This window comes from Xenopus laevis, chromosome 5S, assembly GCF_017654675.1.
Source record: "Xenopus laevis strain J_2021 chromosome 5S, Xenopus_laevis_v10.1, whole genome shotgun sequence".
NCBI classification, from domain to species: Eukaryota; Metazoa; Chordata; class Amphibia; order Anura; family Pipidae; genus Xenopus; species Xenopus laevis.
Genome location: NC_054380.1, coordinates 48,922,813 through 48,950,666, shown reverse-complemented (window position 1 = coordinate 48,950,666; position 27,854 = coordinate 48,922,813). Strand labels below are relative to the sequence as shown.

The following is a 27,854-nucleotide window of genomic DNA, read 5'->3' as shown; positions in this document are numbered from 1 at the left end:
TCAGAATGGGAGGGTTTGGGATATTTTCGCGCCATAGGTTGGGTATTTAAGGGTAAATTTTTTAATATTTGTTACTTTGACAAAGGCTGGTGTGGCAGCCGAAACGTTAGTGCGTTCAATAAATTTATTTCTTTACAATAAGTCCTGAGTCGTGCGGCTTCTTCTGGGGAGGATTATATATATATATATATATATAAATATATATATATATATATATTGTTACAGGGTGTTTGGGAAACACCACTGTCTTGAAGGAAAGTGCCCTGTAAAGAGTACATTTAAGTTGCATGATATGGGTTGCAGACCCAGGACAGGTAGGGTCAATATTCCCTCTCAACCAATTAATAATTGTAAGTAATTAAGTGGCAGCTGAATGTAAAGGGGCTATGTTATTACACCTTAGGGCTCTCCGGACACCTCCTAGAGTGGAGAGAAGTGTGGTGCTGCTGGGACAGTGCTTAGCAGAAGGGGTCTTCCTTCCTGGAGGGGAGAATGGACTGGCAGAGGCTAGTGAGCCTGAGTCCCAGGAGGGGACGCCAGCATGCTTTAGACAGAAGCCTGAATGCTCTGAAGTTCCAGAGTGTGAGAGCTTCCCTGGATGGAGAAGGGAGAACAGAGAGCTTCTCGGTCTGGTAAATAAAGATATGGGGGGGTCATTTATAAAGTTCGCACAGCGCATATTTATTCGCAAATGGTTGTATTGCCTATGTTTTTTCCTGAATGCTAAAAAATTTGCACTGCTGTGCCCGTCTTTCTGTTTTTTGCGAATTCGCATTGAGAATACATTTTCGCAAATTACTTGCAAATGAGGTGTTTGCGTGAGTGCACCCACTGTGCTAGGTTGTTGTGTGCGAAAATAGCATCGACAGTAACTTAAATTCGCAATTTGTAAAAGTGTTTTGCACGTATTTTCTCCTCCAACAAGGTTATGGCATAATTCAGTTGCAGAGTGCGCACATAAATATTTGCAATTTGCGATTTCTGACATATTTAAAAAGCTCTTATAGACATTCGCATTGTGAAAAAAAAATTGCAGTTCTGTTTGCACCACACTTATTCAGCTTGATAAATATAACTATGTGCAGGGCAAATTTATTCACTTTCCGAAACAATCTGCCTTGCACGAAGTTTATAAATGAGCCCCATGGTGTTTAATCAATCTGGTAAAGGAAACCTTGGATGCCATATTGCCCTGTGAGTCGATAGAGAACAGAGAGGGCATCCAAGATTCTTGTACTGCACTTGCTGTTTGGCGGATGTAGAATACATCCAATGGACAATGTCAAAGGGGTGGAGGACTTGTTATTTCCTATTGATTGGTGGATGCAGAATACATCCAATGGACAATGTTGAAGTTGTGGAGGAGTTGTTCTTTCCTATTGATTGGTTAGGCAAAGAAGAATGTGAGAACAATGTCTTTATTAAAGGCTGTAATAATGGGCTGGAATAATGGCACTGATGGTACCCAACTCCTAGAACCGTCATGCTGAAAAGATGGCCACCAGAAAAATGGGTCCATGTGAGGTGAGGTGTCCATGTGTGTTGAAGACAAAGTCAAGACTCTTAAATGGAGGTAGTTGCAGCGCTAGCAGAATGAGGTTCAAATCCCATGGGGGTATGGGGTGTTTAAATGGTGGTCAGCTGCCTATATAAAGGCCATGATGTTGAGTTCAATGGCCAGCTGTTGTTGAAAAAACTGAGAGCAGATATTGGGACCTTGAGGAAGCTAACTCCCAAACCATGTACAAGATCATCATGATGAAGAGAGGGTTCTTGCACTCCATAAAGGCTTGTGACTGTTGTTTACAGCAGATATTGGTATGCCCTATGCGGTAATAGAAGGATGAAGCAGTGGTCTTGCAAGCTTGGAGGAGGGTTCCCAGTTACTTGATCTGAGAATCCCCTTTTCCACCAGATGGAGCTCTCACAGTCACACCATCAGTGAGATTGTATCCAAGTTGGAATTTTGGTAGAAACCCTGAAGTAAGAAATCAGGTCTCCAAGGTAGAGACAAAAGGGGTGAAATCCCTAGTTTGCGGTGGTTGAAAAAGCATGCCTGTTAGGGCCATCAGGACTGATGACTATGGCTTTTGTTGGGAACTGAAGAAGTCTGTGCTGCACAAGGTAACTGGAGTAGGTAAAAAAAAGTATACAAGGCTCACATACCATCTTGTTGTCATTGTGTCAACTGACATCACACAGGGCAAGGGCGCACTTTATCTATCTATCTATCTATCTATCTATTGTCTCAATAGAGATTAAGGTGATCAGCTTTTTTCTTTAGCCACATTTCCGTATACATAAAGATTATCGTTCATCTGCATCATCAGAAATTGCCTTTAGTGTTCTATGTAGAAATTAACTTGTCTCTTAATTTAATGAGATTTACTGTGCTTTCTTTGTGTGGGGTAATGTTACATTATTAAACTTTAATTATATTTTTCTTTTTTATTCTTCGATTGCACATAGCGAGATTGCACATAGTTTGTTGCACATTACTATACTGTCTTTTCTCACATGTCCTATGGTTACAAGTGAAATACAGATTGTACTATATATACAGTATGTGGCTTTCTGTGGTCTTTGTACTTCGCCCTGTTCTAAGCAAGTTTTTAATTGGTCTTTGTTATTAATTTTTTAATAGTTTTTTTTAATTAGTTGATTCCTCTTCTTACTCTTTCCAGCTTTCAAATGGGGCTCACTGACTACAGCATCCAAAAACTATTGCTTTGTGAGGCTAAAATGTTATTTATAATGTTACTTTTTATTACATATGTTTCTATTTATGCCCTCCTCTATTCATAATCCTGTCTCTCTTTCAAAGCACTCTCTTTTATATATCCATAATGGTACAGGTGTGGGATCCGTTATACAGAAATTAATCTACGAATAAAGCTACAAATTAATTACAGGCTGTCTCCCATAGACTCCATTATATTCAAACAATACAATTTTTTTTAAAAGCTTTTCCTTTTTCTCTGTAATAATAAAACAGGACCTTGTACTTGATCTAAACTAAGATATAATGAATCCTTACTGGAAGCAATCTATTGGGTTTATTTAATGTTCACATGATTTTCTAGTAGATTTAAAGTATGAAGATCCAAATAATGTAAAACCCCAGTTCACAAGCATTCTGGATAACAGGTCCCATAACTGTATACGGCTGCTCAGTTTAGGAATCGCACCTCCTGAATTTCTTGCCAACATTTTTTTTAACTATGCCTACCACAAAAACCCTAAAAATAAGTATGCCATGGGGTGGTGTCTGACCGCTGATATAAGAATACAACCTCCAGTATTCCACCAGATGCCCTGCAATTATTCTTACAGAACAAAACACGTTATTTAAAAGTGCGCTGGCACCAGAATATTGTACTGAATTCAGTTTTTCAAAAAAAGCAAACAGTATTTTTCATATTTTATTTTAAAATGCTATGTGAGGATAGACATTTTCTTACTTAAATGCCCTCAATTTTGAGATTCATCATACTCTGGCCCTTTAAGAACTCAAATTCGACTGTTCGCCACTTAAAACCAACCGAGTTCATGTATAAGTCAATGAGAGAGGTCCAAGGACCAATTTGGACATGTTAGCAGCCTTCCTGACATTCGAGTTTTTTCACAGAAAAAACTCGAATCGAGTTTAGTCGAATACAATTCAAAGTCGATTTGAGTTTTCGAGTTAGTAAAATTCGTGCACGTTTTAGATATTCAGTTTTTTTTATTAAATAACCCCCCAATCGAATTTTGAGTATATTCTAATTTAAAGGAATTTAAAAAAACTCACATGAATTTGAAATTCGACCTTTGATAAATGTACCTCCCAATGTAGATTTTTAATGTAGATATTTTAATGTCAGTCTGGCTAGGGCCAGACAATTGCAGATCTCAGACTGCAGGGAAAATCCGCTCCCCTGCTGCCCTTCCACCAGGTCTTCTGCTTCTCTGTTCCTGCTCTGCTTGTGCCTGGAAGCATTGTTTACACTCCAGTGCAGGAAAATGTGGCAAATTAAAATGCAGAAATTCAACTCTTTGCGCTGAAATCCACCCTAATGGAAAAGAAGGGAAGCAGCCAGGCAACAGATTCTCCACCAGAGAATCTGTTTCTTCTTGTCCTAGCCTAAGGCTTTTAATGTCAGTCTGGCTTGAGCCAGACAGTTGCAGCTCCTGCTCCCCTGCTGCCCCTCCAACAGGTCTCCTGCTTCTTCTTGCACCCAGAAGCACTGTTTCCATTGGGTGAATGGATGGTGAATCAGCACAGAAATGCAACATTTTGCTCCAAAATCGCCCTGCGAGCAGACAGGCAGCTGATTCCCTGCCTGCTATGAATTTATATCATCTGGTCCTAGCCTAATATTTTAAAAAATATTTATGAAATAATATAACTGTTAGATTTATTTATGCTAGATACTCTATCCTCAAGTTCAAACTACTGTCTTTTTGTTACAGACAGAAAGCAAGTACATAAAGAATTGTTTGCTTATATAAGACACAATGGGGCTCTTTTATGACTGCCCTGCACCCTGAAGCACACTCACAAGTCCTTATTCAAATCCAACTTGCAGCAGGGATAGTGCTGCACTGTGTATATCAAGACAGATGTAAAAATTTGGTGCAAGGCACAAAACACTTTGCAGGACTCAGGCCATCCCTGTATGAATGATATAAAAAATAAGGAAGGGATAGAAGGTGATGGTGGGGTCATCTAAGTGCTTCCCCCCCCCATGAATACAGTACTGCCAACACAGGCTGAGTTGTATTTATGGGGGCAGCCATTGGTTTTTGTGCTTCATCACAGGTCTCTGTGCTCAACAACAGAGCACAAAGACTTGCAATTATTCAAGAAAGGAAGGAATAGCACAAAGTGACAGACTGCGCCCTTTTATTGTTCTTTGCACCCTACCTCCTTAGTATGGCATTTCCAAACACACTTGTGCAGTTAAGCAATTAAGTAAGTAACCAGTGCTATTGTAGGGATTCATAGGGTTACATTCCCCTATGGTCTGAGAATTTCACATGGTTGGAAATCCCCTGCTGTGGCCAGCTAAGTGTTGGACCTAAACTGGATCTGGGAGGGGGAGTGAGTGATTTGTCCCTATTGAAGTGAGCCCTAGTAGATTTGGCCAGAAGGTGTCACTTTGCTCATGAACTATAAAAACCTGAGCTGCATATGCTCAGTCCCTTTTTTCCTTCCACCCCAGAATAGGGTTGAAAGAGGCTTAAGTAGAGAGATGCCACGTGGATGTGAGGCCCCTGGTGGGCTCAGGGATAGGGGGACCCAAATAATTGTGAGATGGCTGGAGCTCAGAGGCAGCAGAGAAAGTAATGGAGCTGCCTGAAGATGAGTGTTGGATGAGTGTTGGAACCGGGCCTGAAAGGGCATCCATGCTGTGGATGCCTGTACCAGCACTGTGTGAGCCCTCAGTGAGTTTTGGCCTGAGGAAAGGGTATTGAAAGGTCCCAGTATGTGTCCCTTGTGAGAGGACAGGTGTTGAACGTGTGCCTGCTATGTGGGAGCTACTGCCTCGATCTAAAGAAGAGGTATAGGGGGCAGACAGCACTACCTGTGGTAAAGAGCTCTTGGGAATGTGACTGTGTGTCCACCAGGAGTGGTGTGTGGGGCTGTGTACTGGGTAGAAACTGTGCCAGGAGTTGGAAGACCACAACCCAGAGCAGGCTTGATATTTATATGTGATTGCATTTTATCTTTATTCTGTTATATAAAGTTCATCTTAGTTTATTGCAACTGGTGTGTTTTATTATTTGTGGTTGTGTTAAGTTTTTATTTTGTAACATATTTTTATTGAAAGGTTTTTCAAAGATACAAACTTACATAATATAAATAATAAAGTATACATAAAAAGAAATACAAAAGAAGAAGGATCAATCACAAAACCAAAAAAAACTCACATGATGCCTGTGGGTAAAATAGATAAGTACATGACAGGCTTCACATAATTCTGACCATTGCAGCTTGCTTTTTACAGTGTATAATTGCATATACATGTTATCAAACAGCTATTTTCAGACCAAATAATAACATATAGCATAATGCATATAGCACTGATGTTTCTGACAGGGATACAGATCCAAGGGCAGACTGGGTTGTTGCCTGACATCTGTTACTTTCCAGACACCCTTGGTGGGTTGCAGCTGACTTGCAAAATTAATTACAATCACTGACTTGCACAGTGAATCACTAGCAAATGCCTTGTATGGTGCAGCTATCAATACTACACCTGACTGACCCAATATGAAATAATAAATAAAGCTGCATTGTGGGAAAACACATTTTGCAACCTTTTTGAACTTTGCACAAGTTTTGCACATGTTTAAAAAGTAAAGACCTACCAAACACAGTAAAAATGCCAATGTGTAAGTACCTAAGGCATTTTACACATCCATTTTATATGTAAATACAAACAGAGTAACAGTTGTTTCTACTCAACACTCCCCAGTTGCAGTTTCTGCAATCTGGTTGCTAGGGTTAGTTTCCCCTAGCAACCATGCATTGATTTGAATAAGAGACTGGAATATGAATAGGAGAGGGCAGGGGCGATCCTGGCCCTTCCGCCACCTGAGGCAGCTTGGTGTTGCTACCACTAACCCCCCCCCCCCCCGGTGCGCTCAACTTTTTGGTCCTGGGGGTCCACGAGGGTGGAGGAGGGGCCAGGGCGTGAGCGCAGAGAGCATAATTGCACTCTCTGCACTAGAAGAAACCGGAAATTCGGCCCTTTAAGTATTATGAGCGGCATTTTTTCGGCCCCTGGTACCTAGTGGGTCGCTGCCACCTGAGGCGAGTTGCTCAACTCGCCTCATTGATGGAGTGCCCCTGGGAGAGGGTCTGAATAGAAAGATGAATAATAAAAATTAGCAATAACAAATGTATAGCCATGTAGATCATTTGTTTTTAAATGGGGTCAGTGACCCCATTTGAAAGCTCAAAAGAGTCAGAAATAAAAAATTATAGAAAATGAATAATGACATTCTATAACATACTAAAAGTTAACTTAAAGGTGAACCACCTTTATCATATGCTCACAATGTTAAGGTCACATTATCTTAAATAGCTTTTGCAACCACATTTTTGTGAGTTTATGATTAAGAGCCGAACGCCAGAAATTTGTTAGGGCCACATATCCATAGCTGCCTACTGAATAAACATGTTTTCCTTTTTTCCACCAGAGTACTGCTTTTAATTGTTTTCTCTAAATTTAGTATTGGTGAGGAACACATGGGCAGAGCACCCATAGTATATATGGCAAAGATCTTGGAGGATCAAATATAGAAGCCACGAGAGCTGCACTTTTTTAACTATACTGGAAAGAACAAAATAACAAGATGCTCATGGAGTAATGAAATCTGTTAAACATTAACCCTTTAAGTGCCACAGAACGTAGAATCTACGTTCTGTGGAAAAGTAACTTGAAATGCCACAGAACGTAGATTCTACGTTCTGCAGCACTTCCGGGTTCTGGAGCGGAGGAGCGGCTGTTAGAGCCGCTCGCTCCGTTCCGCTTCGATCCCCTGCCCCTAGGCAACAAGCAGAGCAGGGGATCGAGTGGCCCCTGGGGCGCGATCGCCCAGGGGCCCAAAAAAAACAGCAGGCACGTGTTACTTACGTGTCCTGCTGCTGCAGCCTACACCGCGCCGTAGATCTCCGCCCCCACAGCACAGGGACACAGATGACGTCGCAGATCTCTTCCAGGGGCTGTTCCTGATCGTCTGCAACAGTCTCCAGCGACTTTTTCAGGTTAGTGCAACAATTACACACACAAACACACCAACACACACTTATTACAGTAATACACACTTAGATTCACACTTACACACACTTACACATACATTTTTGTGGATTGGGGGGGGTCACTTACACTCACTGCACTTACACACACGTGCACACGCACACACGCGCACATAACATGTTATTTACCATTTGTACACACGCACACGCACATACATGGCATTGTGGCTTTTTTTTTTTTTTTTCTTATCGCATCGTCTCTTTTTTTGGCTGAAAAAAATGTTTTATTGCCATTACGAATAGCGTATTCGCTAACCGTACTGTGCAATATCTTTTGTATGTTATTTCGGTGATTATATTGCAATTTTGGGTATTTTGGTGCATTTTTAGCCATTTTATTGAATTTTTTGCCATTTTATTGCATTTTCAGCTCTGCGTATGTTGTGTTCACTTGTTTCTAGCCGTATAACCTGTTTGGCCCAGCTAAAATATTCAAACTGTGATTCTGACGGCCGATAACACTAGTCTGGAAAAAAACCCATTGATTTTTGTGGTTTTATTGGATTTTTTTTGCATTTCACTCTTTATTGCCTTATTTTGTTTTGCCTTGTAAATTTTATCTACTATATATCCATTTGGGGGTCTCTGTGCGCCACATAGTTTGGTATATCTATGCATATTGGGCATCAAAGTGTTCAGTAGACCCCTGGCGTTCATATTTAGGATGTTTTATGCTGATAAGTTACGAAATGTAGGGCACATAATGGGGTAGAATTCAAGCTTTGTGACGATTTTCAGAAATTTGATAAAAACCGTTACGTTCAGCATTGCTTTGCAGTTTGGCAGTTTGCAGTAGAAACACTTATTTACCCATATTGGATTCGTCAGAATGTGTACTTTCTGAAAATATATGGTTTTCTGGGGTCTCTGTACTGTTAGGGGGGTCTAATGTCGCATAATTCACACACCAGGTGCTCATATTGCAGCAGCCAGCGCGTCAGCCGTGAAAATGTATATACACTATTGTCATTTGGGGGTCTCTGTGCGCCACATAGTTTGGTATATCTATGCATATTGGGCATCAAAGTGTTCAGTAGACCCCTGGCGTTCATATTTAGGATGTTTTATGCTGATACGTTACGAAATGTGTGGCATATAATGGGGTAAAATTCAAGCTTTGTGACGATTTTCAGAAATTTGATAAAAACCGTTATGTTCAGCATTGCTTTGCAGTTTGGCAGTTTGCAGTAGAAACACTTATTTACCCATATTGGATTCATCAGAATGTGTACTTTCTGAAAATATATGGTTTTCTGGGGTCTCTGTACTGTTAGGGGGGTCTAATGTCACATAATTCACACACCAGGTGCTCATATTGCAGCAGCCAGCGCGTCAGCCGTGAAAATGTATATACACTATTGTCATTTGGGGGTCTCTGTGCGCCACATAGTTTGGTATATCTATGCATACTGGGCATCAAAGTGTTCAGTAGACCCCTGGCGTTCATATTTAGGATGTTTTATGCTGATAAGTTACGAAATGTGTGGCATATAATGGGGTAGAATTCAAGCTTTGTGACGATTTTCCGAAATTTTATAAAAACCGTTATGTTCAGCATTGCTTTGCAGTTTGGCAGTTTGCAGTAGAAACACTTATTTACCCATATTGGATTCATCAGAATGTGTACTTTCTGAAAATATATGGTTTTCTGGGGTTTCTGTACTGTTAGGGGGTTCTAATGTTGCATAATACACACACCAGGTGCTTATATTGCAGCAGCCAGCGCGTCAGCCGTGAAAATGTATATACACTATTGTCATTTGGGGGTCTCTGTGCGCCACATAGTTTGGTATATCTATGCATACTGGGCATCAAAGTGTTCAGTAGACCCCTGGCGTTCATATTTAGGATGTTTTATGCTGATAAGTTACGAAATGTGTGGCATATAATGGGGTAGAATTCAAGCTTTGTGACGATTTTCCGAAATTTGATAAAAACCGTTATGTTCAGCATTGCTTTGCAGTTTGGCAGTTTGCAGTAGAAACACTTATTTATCCATATTGGATTCGTCAGAATGCGTACTTTCTGAAAATATATGGTTTTCTGGGGTCTCTGTACTGTTAGGGGGGTCTAATGTTGCATAATACACACACCAGGTGCTTATATTGCAGCAGCCAGCACGTCAGCCGTTAAAATGTATATACACTATTGTCATTTGGGGGTCTCTGTGCGCCACATAGTTTGGTATATCTATGCATACTGGGCATCAAAGTGTTCAGTAGACCCCTGGCGTTCATATTTAGGATGTTTTATGCTGATAAGTTACGAAATGTGTGGCATATAATGGGGTAGAATTCAAGCTTTGTGACGATTTTCCGAAATTTGATAAAAACCGTTATGTTCAGCATTGCTTTGCAGTTGGGCAGTTTGCAGTAGAAACACTTATTTACCCATATTGGATTCATCAGAATGTGTACTTTCTGAAAATATATGGTTTTCTGGGGTCTCTGTACTTTTAGGGGGGTCTAATGTCGCATAATACACACACCAGGTGCTCATATTGCAGCAGCCAGCGCGTCAGCCGTGAAAATGTAATATACACTATTGTCATTTGGGGGTCTCTGTGCGCCACATAGTTTGGTATATCTATGCATATTGGGCATCAAAGTGTTCAGTAGACCCTGGCGTTCATATTTAGGATGTTTTATGCTGATACGTTACGAAATGTGTGGCATATAATGGGGTAAAATTCAAGCTTTGTGACGATTTTCAGAAATTTGATAAAAACCGTTATGTTCAGCATTGCTTTGCAGTTTGGCAGTTTGCAGTAGAAACACTTATTTACCCATATTGGATTCGTCAGAATGTGTACTTTCTGAAAATATATGGTTTTCTGGGGTCTCTGTACTGTTAGGTGGTCTGTCGCATAATACACACACCGGGTGGTTATATTGCAGCAGCCAGCGCGTCAGCCGTGAAAATGTCTATACATATTGTCATTTGGGGGTCTCTGTGCGCCACATAGTTTGGTATATCTATGCACATTGGGCATCAAACTGTTTAGTAGACCCATATGTTTATATTTAGGATGCTTTATGCTGGTAATGATACATGGACAATACAATGCTGGAAAGTTGAAGCTTTGAGGCAATTTCAAGATATTTCACCAAAACCGCCAAATTTGGCAAAGCCTTGCGACTCAGTAGTTTGGAGCAGAAAGGCATGGGTACCCATTTAGATTCTGTAGAATGTGTACTTTCCAAAAATATATGGGGTTGGGGGGTAAACATATATTTCTGTGTTTTTACCCCACAAAAATGCAGTCAATGTGTTGATTTTTCATTAGCTGAAGTTACTTACCCACAGGACAATTTGTATGTGCTAACTTCATTTTGGGGCCTCTAAATGCCATATACTTTGGTAAACTTATGAACAATGGCCACCAAAATGTTCAGAGGAACCCTGGCAATCATATTTAGGGTGCTTTTTCTTAGTACGTAATGACACATGGGTGATATGGTGCTGGGAAGTTGAAGCTTTGAGGCAATTTTCAGATATTTCACCAAAACCGACAACTTTGGGAAAGCCTTGCGACTCATTAGTTTGGAGCAATAAGGCATGGGTACCCATTTTAGATTCTGTAGAATGTGTACTTTCCAAAAATGTATGGGTTTGGGGGGTAAACATATATTTCTGTGTTTTTACCCCACAAAAATGCAGTCAATGTGTTGATTTTTCATTAGCTGAAGTTACCCACGGGACTGTTTGTATGCGCTAACTTCATTTTGGGGCCTCTAAATGCCAGATACTTTGGTAAACTTATGAACAATGGCCACCAAACTGTTCGGAGGAACCCTGGCAATCATATTTAGGGTGCTTTTTCTTGGTGAATAACGATACATGGGTGATATGGTGCTGAGAAGTTGAAGCTTTGAGGCAATTTTCAGATATTTCACCAAAACCGACAATTGTGGGAAAGCCTTGCGACTAAGTAGTTTGGAGCAGAAAGGCATGGGTACCCATTTTAGATTCTGTAGAATGTGTACTTTCCAAAAATATATGGGTTTTGGGGGGTAAACATATATTTCTGTGTTTTTACCCCACAAAAATGCAGTCAATGTGTTGATTTTTCATTAGCTGAAGTTACCCACGGGACTGTTTGTATGCGCTAACTTCATTTTGGGGCCTCTAAATGCCAGATACTTTGGTAAACTTATGAACAATGGCCACCAAAATGTTCAGAGGAACCCTGGCAATCATTTTTAGGGTGCTTTTTCTTAGTAAGTAATGACACATGGGTGATATGGTGCTGGGAAGTTGAAGCTTTGAGGCAATTTTCAGATATTTCACCAAAACCGACAATTGTGGGAAAGCCTTGCGACTCAGTAGTTTGGAGCAGAAAGGCATGGGTACCCATTTTAGATTCTGTAGAATGTGTACTTTCCAAAAATGTATGGGTTTGGGGGGTAAACATATATTTCTGTGTTTTTACCCCACAAAAAATTACCCCACAAAAATGCAGTCAATGTGTTGATTTTTCATTAGCTGAAGTTACCCACGGGACTGTTTGTATGCGCTAACTTCATTTTGGGGCCTCTAAATGCCAGATACTTTGGTAAACCTATGAACAATGGCCACCAAACTGTTCGGAGGAACCCTGGCAATCATATTTAGGGTGCTTTTTCTTGGTGAATAACGATACATGGGTGATATGGTGCTGAGAAGTTGAAGCTTTGAGGCAATTTTCAGATATTTCACCAAAACCGACAATTGTGGGAAAGCCTTGCGACTCAGTAGTTTGGAGCAGAAAGGCATGGGTACCCATTTTAGATTCTGTAGAATGTGTACTTTCCAAAAATATATGGGTTTTGGGGGGTAAACATATATTTCTGTGTTTTTACCCCACAAAAATGCAGTCAATGTGTTGATTTTTCATTAGCTGAAGTTACCCACGGGACTGTTTGTATGCGCTAACTTCATTTTGGGGCCTCTAAATGCCAGATACTTTGGTAAACTTATGAACAATGGCCACCAAAATGTTCAGAGGAACCCTGGCAATCATTTTTAGGGTGCTTTTTCTTACTACGTAATGACACATGGGTGATATGGTGCTGGGAAGTTGAAGCTTTGAGGCAATTTTCAGATATTTCACCAAAACCGACAAATTTGGGAAAGCCTTGCGACTCAGTAGTTTGGAGCAATAAGGCATGGGTACCCATTTTAGATTCAGTAGAATGTGTACTTTCCAAAAATGTATGGGTTTGGGGGGTAAACATATATTTCTGTGTTTTTACCCCACAAAAATGCAGTCAATGTGTTGATCTTTCATTAGCTGAAGTTGCCCACAGGACTATTTGTATGCACTAACTTCATTTTGGGGCCTCTAAATGCCAGATACTTTGGTAAACCTATGAACAATGGCCACCAAACTGTTCGGAGGAACCCTGGCAATCATATTTAGGGTGCTTTTTCTTGGTGCATAACGATACATGGGTGATATGGTGCTGAGAAGTTGAAGCTTTGAGGCAATTTTCAGATATTTCACCAAAACCGACAATTTTGGGAAAGCCTTGCGACTCAGTAGTTTGGAGCAGAAAGGCATGGGTACCCATTTTAGATTCAGTAGAATGTGTACTTTCCAAAAATATATGGGTTTGGGGGGTAAACATATATTTCTGTGTTTTTACCCCACAAAAATGCAGTCAATGTGTTGATTTCTCAGTAGCTGAAGTAAAGTCCTGAACAATTTGGATGTGCTAACTACATATTGGTGTCTCTAAATGCCAGATACTTTGGTAAACCTATGCATAATGGGTATCAAACTGTTCAGTGGACCCCTGGCAATCATATTTCAGGTGCTTTTTCTTGGTACCTAATATAGTTTGGGATATGCGGAGCAGCAAAATAAAACCTTTGAAATGATTTTTCAGAATTTTGAATTTTTTGTTGAAAAACCGCTATGTTCAGACAAGCTTTTATGTTTGGTAGTTGGGAGTAGAGAGACATAGTTACCCATTTTGTAATCGGCAGAATGTGTACTTTTCAAAAATGTATGGTTTTCTGGGGTAAACCTACGGTTTCAGGATTTTTTGCCTTGGAATCTAAAGCATGCCGTTTTCTGCCTTAGTGCTTTCAAAATTCGGTAATATACTGCCGGGAGTTTTTGCTGTACAGAAATCCTAAATCTCCCTAAAACTATACATATCTGGTATTGGCACGTTCTAGAGACATAAGGCTTTCCAAATCAGTTGGATTTTCATCCGTAAAATGAAATATTTTTCTGGTATAAATTGATATACGATGAAAAATGGTAATTTTTCATTTTTTTTGGTATTTAGCACTATAAATTTTTTTGCACAGGTGGAAATACATGAAAACTCAGGCAGATTTAGAAAGCTCAGTTTCTACCGAAAAAAACAATGTATAGTTTTCCTAGGTAAACTATAGGTTTCCCCTCAGAAAATGCCCCTAAAGTGAGAGAGCACAAAATGTTTCAAAAACGGCTGGCATTTCGCGTAACCAAAATGTGAAATTCTGCTGGCACTTAAAGGGTTAATAACCAATTAGAAGAAGCATTTACTGTTACACACATCTGATTGCTCATTATGGGTTACAAAATCAGATAAAAATGCATTCTATTACAAGCACCCACAAATATTCAGTTTAATATGTGCATGGTATTTATAATCTGATTTATTTTTAATTCACACTATTATTAAATTGTATTTAACATTCTTAGCGTCATGAAAACAACATTTTGAAATACTTGTCGTTAATTATGCTGTACATGTTTCTTTCCCCTCAGCTGTGGAAACAAATCCTAAGAAAACATATTCCATTCATCCAAAACTTATGAGACAATCCTTTTTTCCTATGAATGTCAAATATGAAACTTAAATATTGCTTTACTGCTGAAAACACCACTCAGAACTTCATTTTAGCAGATTAACAGACTTTGCTTTCAAAGTCGTTGTTCACCTTTGAGATAACTTTTAGTATGATGTAGATGGTGATATTCTGAGACAATTTGCAGTTGGTTTCTATTTTTTATTATTTGTGGTTTTTGAGTTATTTAGCTTTTTACTCAGCAGCTCTCCAGTTTGCAGTTTCAGCAATATGGTTGCTATGGTCCAAATTACCCTAGCGACCTTGCAATGATTTAAATAAAAGACTGGAATATGGATAGAAGAGGGCCTGAATGGTAAGATGAGTATCAATAACATTAAATGTGTAGCCTTACATAGCATTTGTTTTAGATGGGGTCAGTGGAGTCAGAAGAAGAAGGCAAATCATTTAAAACTATAAAAAATAAATAACAAAGAACAATAGAAAGAGCTGCTTAGAACTGGCCACTCTATAACATACTAAAAGTTAACTTAAATGTGAACCACCTCTTTAGCTGTTGGATATGAAGGGCCATGGGCGTTTTCTTCTGTGTTTTTCAAACGCACGCTGAGCATGAAAAAAATATTGAGTTTAAACATGTTTTTTAACTCAACTAAGCATGTTTTTTGTCCATTCCAAACACAACCTCTATTCTATGATAGCTGAAGGTAAATCAAACTCAAGAAAATGCAGCATGCTGCATTTAAACAAAGCACTGAAACGCAAATGGAGTAAAGTGCAACTCAGAACACTCATGAGTATAGCATGGCCGAATATAATGGAATCAATTAGCGCATGTGTATATTTGCGCTCAAACCTGCATTTAAACACACTTTAAACACAGGAAAAAACTACTATGTGTAAGAGCCCTCACAAATGCTCAAGATAAAGATGTCCACTAAAGATATTTGGATGTTGCTAAACTACAACTCTCAGAATTCTTCAATTGCAAAAGGATGCTTTCCTTAGTTTGCACATTAGGGGGCAGATTTATCAAGGTCGAATAGTAAATTTGAATTTTAGAGTGTCAATTCACACATTCAAATTTTAATCCCCCTATTCGAATTTAAATTCGAATGTGATATTTATCACAACTTGACCATCGGAACAGTCCTAATCGGTGACACTCCAGCCATGAGGCAAGGTGAGAATCTTGCCTCAGTAGGCATGGAGAGGCCAGTTACCAGGGCCGGCAAAAAGCCTCCTCTGGTAACTTTAAGAGCCGAATTTCCATTTTTTAAAACGGGAGCGACAGCAGCCCCTGAAACGCGCCTGGTCCTAATTTGAATAATCACCACCTCATCAATGGCAGAGGTCCGTTGAGCCATTTGGAGATGTTAATAGCCTTCCTGACATTCAAGTTTTTTTCCAGAGAAAAATTTGATTTGTACGAATACGAATCAAATACGATTTGATATTTTCTGGTTGGAACCATTAGATCGAATATTAGCCATTCAACGTTTTTCTTAAATAACCTCTCAGTAACCTCTCTCTTTTAATTTAAAAAAAATCACATGAATTCTAAATTTGACCTTTTATAAATGGGCCTCTATGTGTGCAAAATATCTGTATTTTTCCAAATATGTATAGTCTTTTATTGGGAACCATAGCCAGAACACTCTGTGGATATGAACATATCATACCAACAACATGTGCTGGCTCTAGGTCATTCACTCAGTATGTGCATTCATATGCTGCAATATGGACCAGGGAGTCACCCATGTAATTCAACAGGAGGGAACCTACCCCATCCCTTATGTCAATGATATAATGATTTTAGCCTAAAAACACTCAAAGGTGATAAATAACTTGAGTGACAGAAGGTTCAAAGGTGTACAGATGGTCTTTCCTTCCATGCAACTCCAAAGCTGTGTACTGAAAGGACTCTTCCATGTCAGAAGATCTGTCTATGTGTTTGTTTGTGGCTTTGCTCTTTATACATTCTGACATGGTATTACCAAAAGCAATGAAATTCATTATCTGGACCCTTCCCGTAGTGTTACATAGATAATTTGGGTTGCAAAAACACAAAAATACATCAGGTTCAATACTTTCAAATAAATCCCAATGCATATACTGTATATATATACATACATACATACATACATACATATACAGACTTATTTATACACTCACAAATATAAAATGTATATACCAATATGTAAATCTTAAGATCGCAATAACTTCGGATATTATGCTTGTGCAAGAAGTCATCTAAGCCACTCTAAAAGGCATTAATAGAGTCTGCTATCACAGCATCACCCAGCAGGGCATTCCACAACCTTACTGCCCTCACCATGAAGAGCCAACTTGGCTGCTTCAAATGAAGAAAGGCCGAAGGGCTGTTCGTGTGAAAACTGCCTGTCCAGATCTCCAAATTAGGAAATCTGGACAGGACAGTGAAATTAATGACATGTCGATCAGCCAGTCGCTGATCGCCATGTTATAAATCCCGCCCCCAATGTCACCTCCCCCGCCAGCACCAGTCCAACCCCTGAAATCATCCTCTCCTCCCCAGACGTCATCCACCCTACCTGTTGTTCCCCATCTGAAAAGGTGAAAACCCTATATGGACCTCGGTGGGCCCGGACCCCCCCCCCCCAGTCCAACACTGTGTTTATAACGTACTCTGATTTAAAGCGTAATTATGGCCCCTCGCAAGCAACTTTTTTTTTTACAGAGAAAACATCTACAACCTGGATACCTGGAAACCTCAAGGTTTGAAAATATTAGTTTCACAACTCTGCCCTCTCTCCAGTCATATCCATTAATTTAAGGAGGCCACATGCACTTCCATTTAGTGTATAACTAGCATTTATATTGTTTCTACCAAAGTACATTTATCACCAATGCTGCCCAGTTCTCCAATATCACATAACATCATTTATTTATTTATATAGCGCTGACAAGATACGCAGTGCTTTACCTTAGTTATAACAAACAGGGAATAAATGGTGGATAACAAACAAGGGTTACAGAGTACAATAGGATTAGAGGGCCCTACAAATTAGAGTTTACAATGAAATGTTAGGGTACAATTGAGACATTAGGATTTTAGAAACAATGTTGTGATTTTTGATACAGCAATGATTGATTAATTTAGGTACACTGAATAAGCTTCTTTAAACAGGTGGGTCTTTAAGGAGTGCTTGAAAGTTTGAGAGTTCCAGAGAAAAGCAGAAGCCCGAGAGAAGTCTTGTAGGCGAGAATGGGCAGAAGATGAAATATAAGGAAGGGCTTCATTATTAAGGGCCTTGAATGTGAGTGTTAGTAACTTGAATTTGATTCTAGAGATGATTGGGAGCCAGTGAATGGACATGCATATGGGAGCAGCTGCTGTTGAGCGGTGAGATAGATGAATGAGTCTAGCAGCCCCATTTAGATTGGAGTTGTGAAAGGTGACTTGTTGAATAGGTTGCAGTAATCAAGGTGGGAGATGATGAGAGACTGAATCAGTGTTTTAATTGTTTCTGAACTGAGATATGGTCGTATTCGGGTAATGTTGCGCAGTTGAATACAACAAGATTTTGCAAGTGTTTAAATGTGTGGTAAAAAAGACAGATGCAAGTCTAGGATAATTCCTAGGCATCGTGCCTGTGTGGTGGAATGAAAGGTAGTGTTGTTTACTGTAAATGATATCTGAGGGACAGGGGAAGATCTTGGAGGAAATATAATGAGTTCTGTTTTTGAAAGGTTCATTTTCAGGTGGTGCTGTGACATTCAGGAGGAGACAGCAGAGAGACAGTCTGTTACTTGGGAAAGGACAGAATTAGAAAGATCAGGAGTAGACAATTAGAGTTGGGTGTCATCAGCATAAAAGTGATACCGAAGTCCAAACGACTGAATACGTTTTTCTAGTTAAGTTGTATAGAGCGAGAACAGCAGAGGGCCTAGAACAGAGACTTGAGAGAGGGAACGTAGTAGAAGTAGAGTTAGAGAAGGCAACTTTAAAGGAACGGTCAGACAGACAAGATGCAAACCATGAAAGAGCAGTGTCACGAATGCCAGCTGAGTATCAAATGTCAAGGAGGAGTGTGTGGTCAACTGTGTCAATGGCTGCAGAGAGATCTAGAAGGATTATATAGCTAATATATCTCTGTAATGTGTCAACAATCTGCATCCCAGCACAATTTAGCATCAGATAATGTTACAATTCCAACCTCAAGGTGATTAATAAATTAATTAAAAAACATAGAGCCAAGGACAGACTTCCTGTGCTACTCCACTGTTGGATTAGAAAATGTTCTATTTAACATCCACTCTTTGTAGTGTATCCTATGGCCAATTCTTCTTTAAGTACAAATACCATTTTCCAGGCCAATTTTACTCAGTTTAATCAGTAACTTTCTGTGTGCTACCAAATCAAATAGTTTAACAAAATCACATCTACTGCCATCCCTGTATCTAGGCCTCTGCTCATCTCCTTATAGAAGGCAATAAAATGTGTCTGCCAAGATGTATTATGAATAAAATCATGCTAGTACAAACCCATAGTTCCTTATTACCCCCTTCAAAAGCTTTTCCTACCACTGATGTCAAATTAACAAGTCTATAGTTTACATGCTAAATAATGGCACCAAATTAGCAATTTACCAATCTTCGTGCACCAACAGAGATTCTCAAAATGTGCTTGGCCAAATCAGACCAGCCAAATCTCTGGAAGTCAACAAGGTTCCTTCCAAGATGGGTGTTTAGACAATGGTTTCAGCATATGTTATTTCTTTAAAGGAGAAGGAAAGGTTAAAACTAAGTAAGCCTTATCAGAAAGGTCCATCTAAATATACCAGTAAACCCTCAACGCAGTGTTGCTCTGAGTCCCCTGTCAAAAGAAACACAGCATTTCTTTCCTTCTATTGTGTACACATGGGCTTCTGTATCAGACTTCCTGCCTTCAGCTTAAACCTCCTTGCCCTGGGCAAGAGCATGCTCAGTTTGCTCCTCTTCCCCCCCCCCCTCTCCCTTCTCTGCTATTATCTGTGCCCAGAGCAGGGAGAGACTCAGGCAGGAAGTGATGTCACACCACATTAATACTGCAGCTCCTATCCTAAACAAACAGAGAGTTTCTAGAGCTTTTTACTCAGGTATGGTAAAACATTCTACAGAATAAATATAGCATTCTAGCTTGCACTATTGCAGCTAATCTATTGGCAATAAAATGCCTCCGTAGCTTTCCTTCTCCTTTAAGTGATGTGTCCCCATTTCATATTTGTAAAATTACGCCACATCTCTGTATATATAAAGGATATACAGAGCCACTTTTGCTAGGAGAGAGGTACTTTAATCCTTTTAGTGTCACCCACTATACAGTTTTTAGAGCCAGCTTAAAATTACCGTAGTGCCTTTGCCACAGCTACATCAAAGAAAATCAGTTCTAAAACATTGTAGCAAGGACCCCACAAGACAAACTGTCTGTTGTTTGCCTGGTGCTGAGGTTCATAAGTAAGTGGACAGATTATTTGGAGGGGCTGGGAAACACTGGGCAGTCTTGGTACATATTGCTACTTACTTATGAAAAATAGTACCTGTGCCATGTGCAATGTTAAGAAGGCAGATGTGTTTTAGGGGGATTGATGGGTTGCTGTGAGTAGGGATGTAGCGAACTGTTCGCGCGAACTTCGACTGTTCGCGTCCGCCGAATGTTCGCGAACGTCACGCAACGTTCGCCAATAGGCGTTCGCGTCAAAAATCGTTCGACCATTCGACCATTCGATTCCTTCGATCGCTAAAATAGAAGGATTTTCGTTCGAATCGAACGATCGAAGCCATTGGATTGAATGAAATCATTCGATCGAATGGCTTCGATCGTTCGATTCGAACGAAAATCCTTCGATCGAACGATTAAAATCCTTCGATCGTTCGAAGCGAACGATTTTCGGATGTTCGAAGTTCGCGAACAGTTCGCGAACTGTTCGCATTTTTTGCCAGTGTTCGCGAACGGCGTTCGCGAACACATAAACGGCAGTTCGCTACATCCCTAGCTGTGAGCTTAGTATAGGAAGGAGGTGTTTGGGTTTTTTGAGAACTAGGCTAATTTGTTAGCTACAAGCTATTTGCCATAGATGGAATGCACCTCATTCATGATGGTGCAGCTGCTTTTGGGGAGAGGATGGCTAGAAGGATTTAGGAGAATTTAAAATAGGCATGGGGGGAGGGTGCAGTGAGTTACTCAATGAATAATACGGTTTGGGGAAAAGTGAGAGGTGGAGATTTGATTGGGGGGTACTGATAATAGCAGGAGGACTATTTATACAGTTCATAAGCTGATACCCATATTAAATGTATGTTTACAAATGCAAGACTTGACTGGTAAAATGAAGGTACTGGCACTGGTAGAGGAATATGATGTAACTGATATAACTTAAACATGGCTGAATGAGTCACACAACTGGGCAGTAAGTATAACAGCATATGCGTTGTTTCAACAGGACAGGTGAAATAGAAAAGAAAGAGGGGTCTGTTTCTTTAAGCAAGATTTAAATATCAATATAAAGGAAAAAATTATAGTGGAAAATGAGGGGAATGAAGCCTTATGGGTTGAACTTTTCACAGATAGAGCCCAGCAAAGTAATTTTGGGAGCATGATATAAACCCCTCAAGTTAGTGAAGAGGAAGCTTCAATTACAAATAGAAAAGTCTGTTTTGTTTGGGTCAAGTCTTTATAATGGTGGATTTTAATTACCCAGATATTTTCTGGTGCATTAGTAATGCCAGGTCACTTAATGGAAACAGGTTTATAAATTTGTTACATAATTTTTTGTTGCAGGTTGTTGAAATCATACTATACTGGATCTAGTGATATCTAACAACCCAGAACACATAGCAAATGTGTAAGCAGTAGAATCCCTGGGTAGCAGCGGCCATATCCTTATTTTGATCTTATTTCCTGTTATGTAGTGCCAAAACATTTCTGTAGCGCTTTACAGATATTGTACATTATTCACATTAGTCCTTGCCCCAGATAAGCTTACAATGTAAGGTCCCTATAACATTTGCATTAGGATGTAAAAATATGAAAGCCCCTTAAACCCTTAATAGAATTGTTTTAGGCAAATCCATGACAGAGAAGGACCTATGGGTACTGGTCAGGGCCAGAACAAGGGGTAGGCTGAGTAGGCACCTGCCTAGGGCGCAAAGCTGAGGGGGCGCCAGGCAAATACCTCCTCCGGCTCCTACCCCCTAGTCTGGACTGTCCGCGTCTGTTCGCTCACGTCGATTGGCTCATGCGCACTGGCATCAGTCCGTTCATGCGCGCACACAGTGATTCGCGCATAGACGCTGCGGGCCAGCGTCTATTCACCCATGTGTGCCCCCCTTCAGTGCAACAGCTGGCCAAGTTGACTAGGGCGCATGCCCACCCTGGCCCGGCTCTGGTACTGGTAGATACTGCAAGTACCCTTATACATTATATATAAAGATATCTAGATAAATAAGGGGACAATACAATTACTACCTGGTGCTTTATTTACCAGTAGATCATTTCAACTGACACAAGGACATCCATTAAGACTGCTTGAATTTGATGGACAAGTGTCTTTTTACAATGTATGCTGCAGGTCAGACTCTTCTAGGTTAGAAACTAAATTAAAATTTACCAAGACCTACATTTAGTTTTGTCAACTCAATCTCTCTGTTCATCTACTAAACACACATACTTAGCAGGCCCATATTTACAGTTTGCTGCCCCTAGGCCACAGGGTCCTGGCACCTGCCCTTGCAGTGCCCACCCCCCCCCCCCCAAAGTGTTTCATGTGCATCCCTATTACTGTTTAGAATGCCTGTCCTTAAATTGGCACCCTAGGCCCAGGCCTTTGCAGCCTTGCCACAAATCCAGGCCTGATACTTATTGCAGAGGCAACTGATGTTTAGAGGTATTTTTAGTCAGAGGCAGGGGTGCTTTAATAAATGGGCAAAAGGACCTTTGCCCTGGACTCATCATCAGACCATTCATCTGTTATAACTTTTGACTTAAGCATCCCTAAAAAATAGCAGAGCTTTACCACAAAATCGTTTCCATTTCTTTATTTTTTTTAACTTAATTTTGGAACAAATGTTCATAAGGTAATCATGTTATCTTAAGTGAAGACGTTTTTCTTTTGGCATCCCCATTTTTGTTATTACAGGCTAATTGGTGCCAGTTAGCACAGGCCATATATTTACGGCATGTCTTATTGCATTTGAGTTGATCTGCTTGAAGGTAGTGCTATTACAATTTTTTTGGAGTGCCTGTAGAATCCCATAAATGAGAATTTTGCCCCTGACCCACTGGTACTCAGTTGAGTTGTTTTCAGATTGTTCACCAGAAATAGAGACTCTTTTCAATTGCTTTCCATTTTTTTATTTTTTATCATTTCAGCAAAATTTAAGTTTAAAGTTTATTGTTCCTGTATCTAACATCTCAGACTGGCATCTCAGTAATCCAGGTGCAGATTCTGAACTGTTACAATTTAATGCCTTTATCAGCTACATTAGTCGATAGATTTCTTGGCAGTATCTTTGTAATATTAGCAACTATTTTATCATATCTTACAGCTGCTTTTAATGAAGAGATTCTACTCTGCAGGAACAAAGAGAAGAAATGTATCAGCTAAATGTATCAATTTAGAACAGCTAATGAATCGGCGACCCCCCCTCCCAGAGCTGCTTTAGGAGGTGAAAAATTATTAGAAAAACAATCACGTATATAAAGTAATTGCAAACAGTCTTAATTTCTGGTGTACTACCTGGAAACAACTAAACTGAAAAAAGTGTTTGAAGGTTAACAATCCCTTTACAGTGGGCTTGGTCAGAAGACCTAAACTGATTTCAACCATACTGCCTAATTGCCTAGGCACTGTAGGGACCCATATGATTCTATGGCTTTAATTCCATACAGTTCCTCATTTCCCTTGTTGCTGGACAAACACCCATGTAACAAGGCTATACGTATTTAAATATTTCTTTCATTGGCTTTAGGCCTATCACCATTTGCTGCCTCACTGCAATTTAGTGTTTGGCACGGGGTGTCCTTACTCTTTGGCCTGCATCTGTTGAACCAGGAGGAAGCCCCATTGAGCCTGGGATCAACAAGGCCCCAAAAGTGTTAGGCCCTAAAGCAGGGGTGTCCAAAAGGTAGATTGGGATCTACCAGTAGACCTTTAGTTGGTGATCAGTAGATCTCAAGACACTGGCAACAAACAGCTTGTCTAAATTACCCTCCTGTTTTATGCTTTTCACTCAGATATTTATTCTGTTAAGGTTACATAAGTAATAGTTGTTTTATAAGAGAATTTATATTACTATTTTTAAAAATCAATATAATATTTAAGTAATATTTTCCATGGAACAGAATGTTAACAGTGATATTATGGATGTAGATCATAATGGGACAACATCACTAAAGGTAGACCCTGCATTAGTAAAGTATGGCCACTCCTGTCCTAAAGGGACAATCTCTTTAGAGAAGTCGGGGAGCAGGGACCCTGTGAACGAGATTTAGCTAGTGTGCAGGATAGCAACTGTTATAGCACTCTCTAGAAGCATGAGTCCATTTTCTCAGGCCCAGATTTGTGGAAAGGCCACAAAGGCCTGGACCTGTGGAGGCAGAATTTTAGGGGTGTCATACCGCCCAGCCACATGTCAATGGGTTTGGAAACACTGGGGACTTGCAGGATTTTTGCTAGCTCTTTAAATCCACCACACACCAATACCCTTACTCTGGAGCCAACAATATAAGACTTGCACCTGCATGCTCGTGCCCCTAAAGGGGGAGAGGGGGGCAATGAGTGGTCCAGCCCTAGGGGAGCCCCAAGTATATATCAAGGCATGAGTTTGCTTTAGCCAGTAAGAGCAGCTTTGTGCTCCACCAAGGAGGATAGAAGGGAGTCTGTCTGTTGTTCTCCCTTCCCATTAGACAATCTCCCCTCCCATCAAATGCTCTCCCCTCATTCCCCTCTGCTACTGTGCATGCATACGCAGGTTGCTGTCAGGTGTGTTCACATTCAGACATGTGCATGGGGGAGCAGGCTGGCCGGCCAGGTTGCCTAGAGCGCTTGGTCGGGTTGGCCTGGCACTGCACATAAAATACTGACAACCTAGAAGGTGAATATGTTTAACTCCCAGAAACGATTCCTTCAATTATACCATCGGTGCTATCACTACTACACATGTGCTTGTACCTGGCATATATTCAAAACTACCTCTTGTTCTGGGAGTATTTAAAGGAACAATATAACAAAAAATGTGAAAAAAGTGTTTTAGGGTAAGGCTACACGAGGAGATTCGGGGAGATTTTGTTGCCTGGCGACTAATCGCCTCGTCTTTTGAGCGACTATCCCTGAACTGCCTCAGCGTTTTTCCCCATAGGCTACAATGAAAAGTCGCCTGCGCTAATGCACACGCGGCAGTTCGGGGAGATACTCGCTCAAAAGACGAGGCGATTAGTCGTCAGGGGACAAAATCTCCCCGAATCTCCTCGTGTGGCATTAAAGGAATGACACTAATATACTGTTGCCCTGCACTGGTAAAACTGGTATGTTTGTTTGTATCAAAAACTCTACTATAGTTTATATAAACATGCTGCTGTGTAACCATGAGGGCACCCATTTAGAGGGATACTGTCATGGGAAAAAAAAAATTCAAAATGAATCAGTTAATAGGGCTAGACATATTGTCAATTTCCCAGCTGCCCCAAGTCACGTGACTTGTGCTCTGATAAACTTCAATCACTCTTTACTGCTGTACTGCAAGTTAGAGTGATATCACCCCCTCCCTTTTTCCCCCTAGCAGCCAAACAAAAGAAAAATGGGAAGGTAACCAGATAGCAGCTCCCTAACACAATATAACAGCTGCCTGGTAGATCTATGAACAGCACTCAATAGTAAAAACCCATGTCCCACTGAGACACATTCAGTTACATTGAGAAGGAAAACAGCAGCCTGCCAGAAAGCATTTCTTTCCTAAAGTGCAGGCACAAGTCACATGACCAGGGGCAACTGGGAAATTGAAAAAATGTCTAGCCCCATGTCAGATTTCAAAATTGAATATAAAAAAACCTGTTTGCTCTTTTGAGAAATGGATTTCAGTGCAGAATTCTGCTGGAGTAGCACTATTAACTAGTGCATTTTGAAAAAAACATGTTTTCCGATGGCAGGATCCCTTTAAGCACAGGATGCATATTAGATAACATATAAGTTCTGAAGAATCTTATTGGCTAACTAACTATATTAGATTTTTTTTTTATTTTGCACAGCCTGTCTATTTACCCAGTTTTTATTTTTACACTGAACTGTTCTTATTGCTTTTAGGCAATTGGTACTCGCCACCGCACAAAACCTGCAGGTTGTACATCACTGTGATTGAGAAATGGATGAATATACAGACACATAGATAGAGACAGTCACATGTATAACACAGAAAGACCTGGGATGATTGATAATATATAAAATTATAAAACCAGATACATATTTATAAGGGGATATAAATACATAGAAAATAGTGCTACATTCTGATTTCTTAATGTTAAAAAAAAAGTTTTGACAATGGCTCAACATTGCCACCAACTTGTTATTCGTACAGCAACCGAAGTCCATGACCATTTAAGACATAACTGAATCCAAATAAACTCTAAGCAATGTACCAATTTCAGTGTTGCTATTGTCATTAGCTTTTGTTAGTTCAGGGCTTCGATGATGATGTAAATCAGCGACTTACCTAAATAGTGTCGAAGCTGCAACAGGATATGCGGGGGTCCGCCGTTCAGCTGGTAGAAAAGGGAACCCAAGCAAAAGAGAATAAGGGAGCCCATGCAGAAGCCATAATCACGCAGGGATAAACGCTGGAGTACGGCAGACAGACAGCCCTTGTTGACATTGTTCTTGGGTACATGATTACAGTTGCTGATTTGCTTCTTCATCATATACCCTCCTTCTACTGAGCGGCACAAAGAGGTCATCCATTCGCACGATGAGGACACAAGCTGCTTTCTGGCTCATTGGAGAAGCTAAACACACCTTTTTTTACTGTAGCTTTTACATTCAGATTGTTCTCTCCATCGCTTCCGATTACTCAAACTGCGTGTGTGTGTTTGTGTGGCATTCGGTGGGGGGGGGGAGAAAAGTTCAGCTTTCCTTTCTCTTTTCTGTCAATCTGCATTGCATTAACCCTCCTCCTCTTCCTCTCTGCATCCCTCCCTACCCCTTTCTGTTCTATCTTCCTATTTCTCTCCCTCTATCTTCTTGCCCCTCCCGTTCTCTGCCCTCTTGTTTCATTCACCCTGGCCCAGGGCTGAGCGGAATGTCTTCTCTCTCTGAGGGGAATGGCACACAGGAAGATGATGTTTGCTGGGTCGGGCCAGAGGGGAGGGGGCACCAAATCAGCAGAAATCATGAGAGTTCAGTTCAGTGTCAGATTACGCCTTTTTTTTCTCTCTCTAAAACAGTGGGCTTGATTTTTTTTTTTCTTGGAAGTAGGGAAAAAGTTTTCATTTGTAGCTTTCTGTACTCTCCTCCCCCTACTCATTCCATGATGATATTTCATATTTTCTATTTCAGCGACCCCTTCAGGCTTTGAGTGGAGAAACCAGTGACTGCTGTTTACGTAGTAGATCATCCTCCTCATGTGTGACCATGCAGCTACTGGAGGATTTTGCTATATGTACGTGGTAAACTTTTGTCTGTTTCCTGGCATTTGTGTGCAAAATGACAGTTCATCCTGCTCGCTCCCTAAAAATTATTTATCAAGTCTCATTTGAGCTCTGAGTATTCCCTCTATATGTAAGCTATTGTTCCTGCTGCAACATACTTTCTCTGTCCTGCTCCCTACTCCCAGCACCCACCTCCCTACAACCAGCTCTCTACTCCCTCCCCCACCTCCCTCTGTCCTGCTCCCTACGGCCACATCCCTCCATTCTACTACCTGATTCCTTCGTGCTGATGCATTCAACCTGCTCCCTACATGTTAGCGACTGTTACAGGCTGCGGCATTTTTTCCCTCTACTTTCTGTTCCCTCCATTCTGTTACATGCCCAGGGTAGTGTCAAGGCTGATGGTTGTAACAATTGAAGGTAACTAAACTAAGTGTATCCATTTTCCCATAAGTTTCCCTTTAAAGAACCCTTTCTGTATACCTAGCGTAATCCTCCCCTTATTACCTGCCTAGCATGGTCAATGCCAGGGCCGCTCCTGCCATGAGGCAAGGTGAGAACTTTGCCTCAGGCTGCAGCGAGCGGCTAGTTACGCTTTAAAAA

At 40.5% G+C, this 27,854-nt stretch overlaps 1 protein-coding gene across 1 annotated transcript in view; it reads right to left on the bottom strand.

Moving 5' to 3' along the window:
- The window catches only part of ust.S (uronyl-2-sulfotransferase S homeolog), a 131,671-nt gene extending 104,021 nt beyond the window's left edge, over positions 1 to 27,650 (bottom strand). Inside the window, exon 1 of the mRNA XM_018265309.2 lies at positions 26,321 to 27,650. Coding sequence (XP_018120798.1) covers positions 26,321 to 26,561 — 241 coding nt within the window. The 5' untranslated portion in view covers positions 26,562 to 27,650. The remainder of the gene's footprint in view (positions 1 to 26,320) is intronic.
- Positions 27,651 to 27,854: the final 204 nt, after the last annotated feature.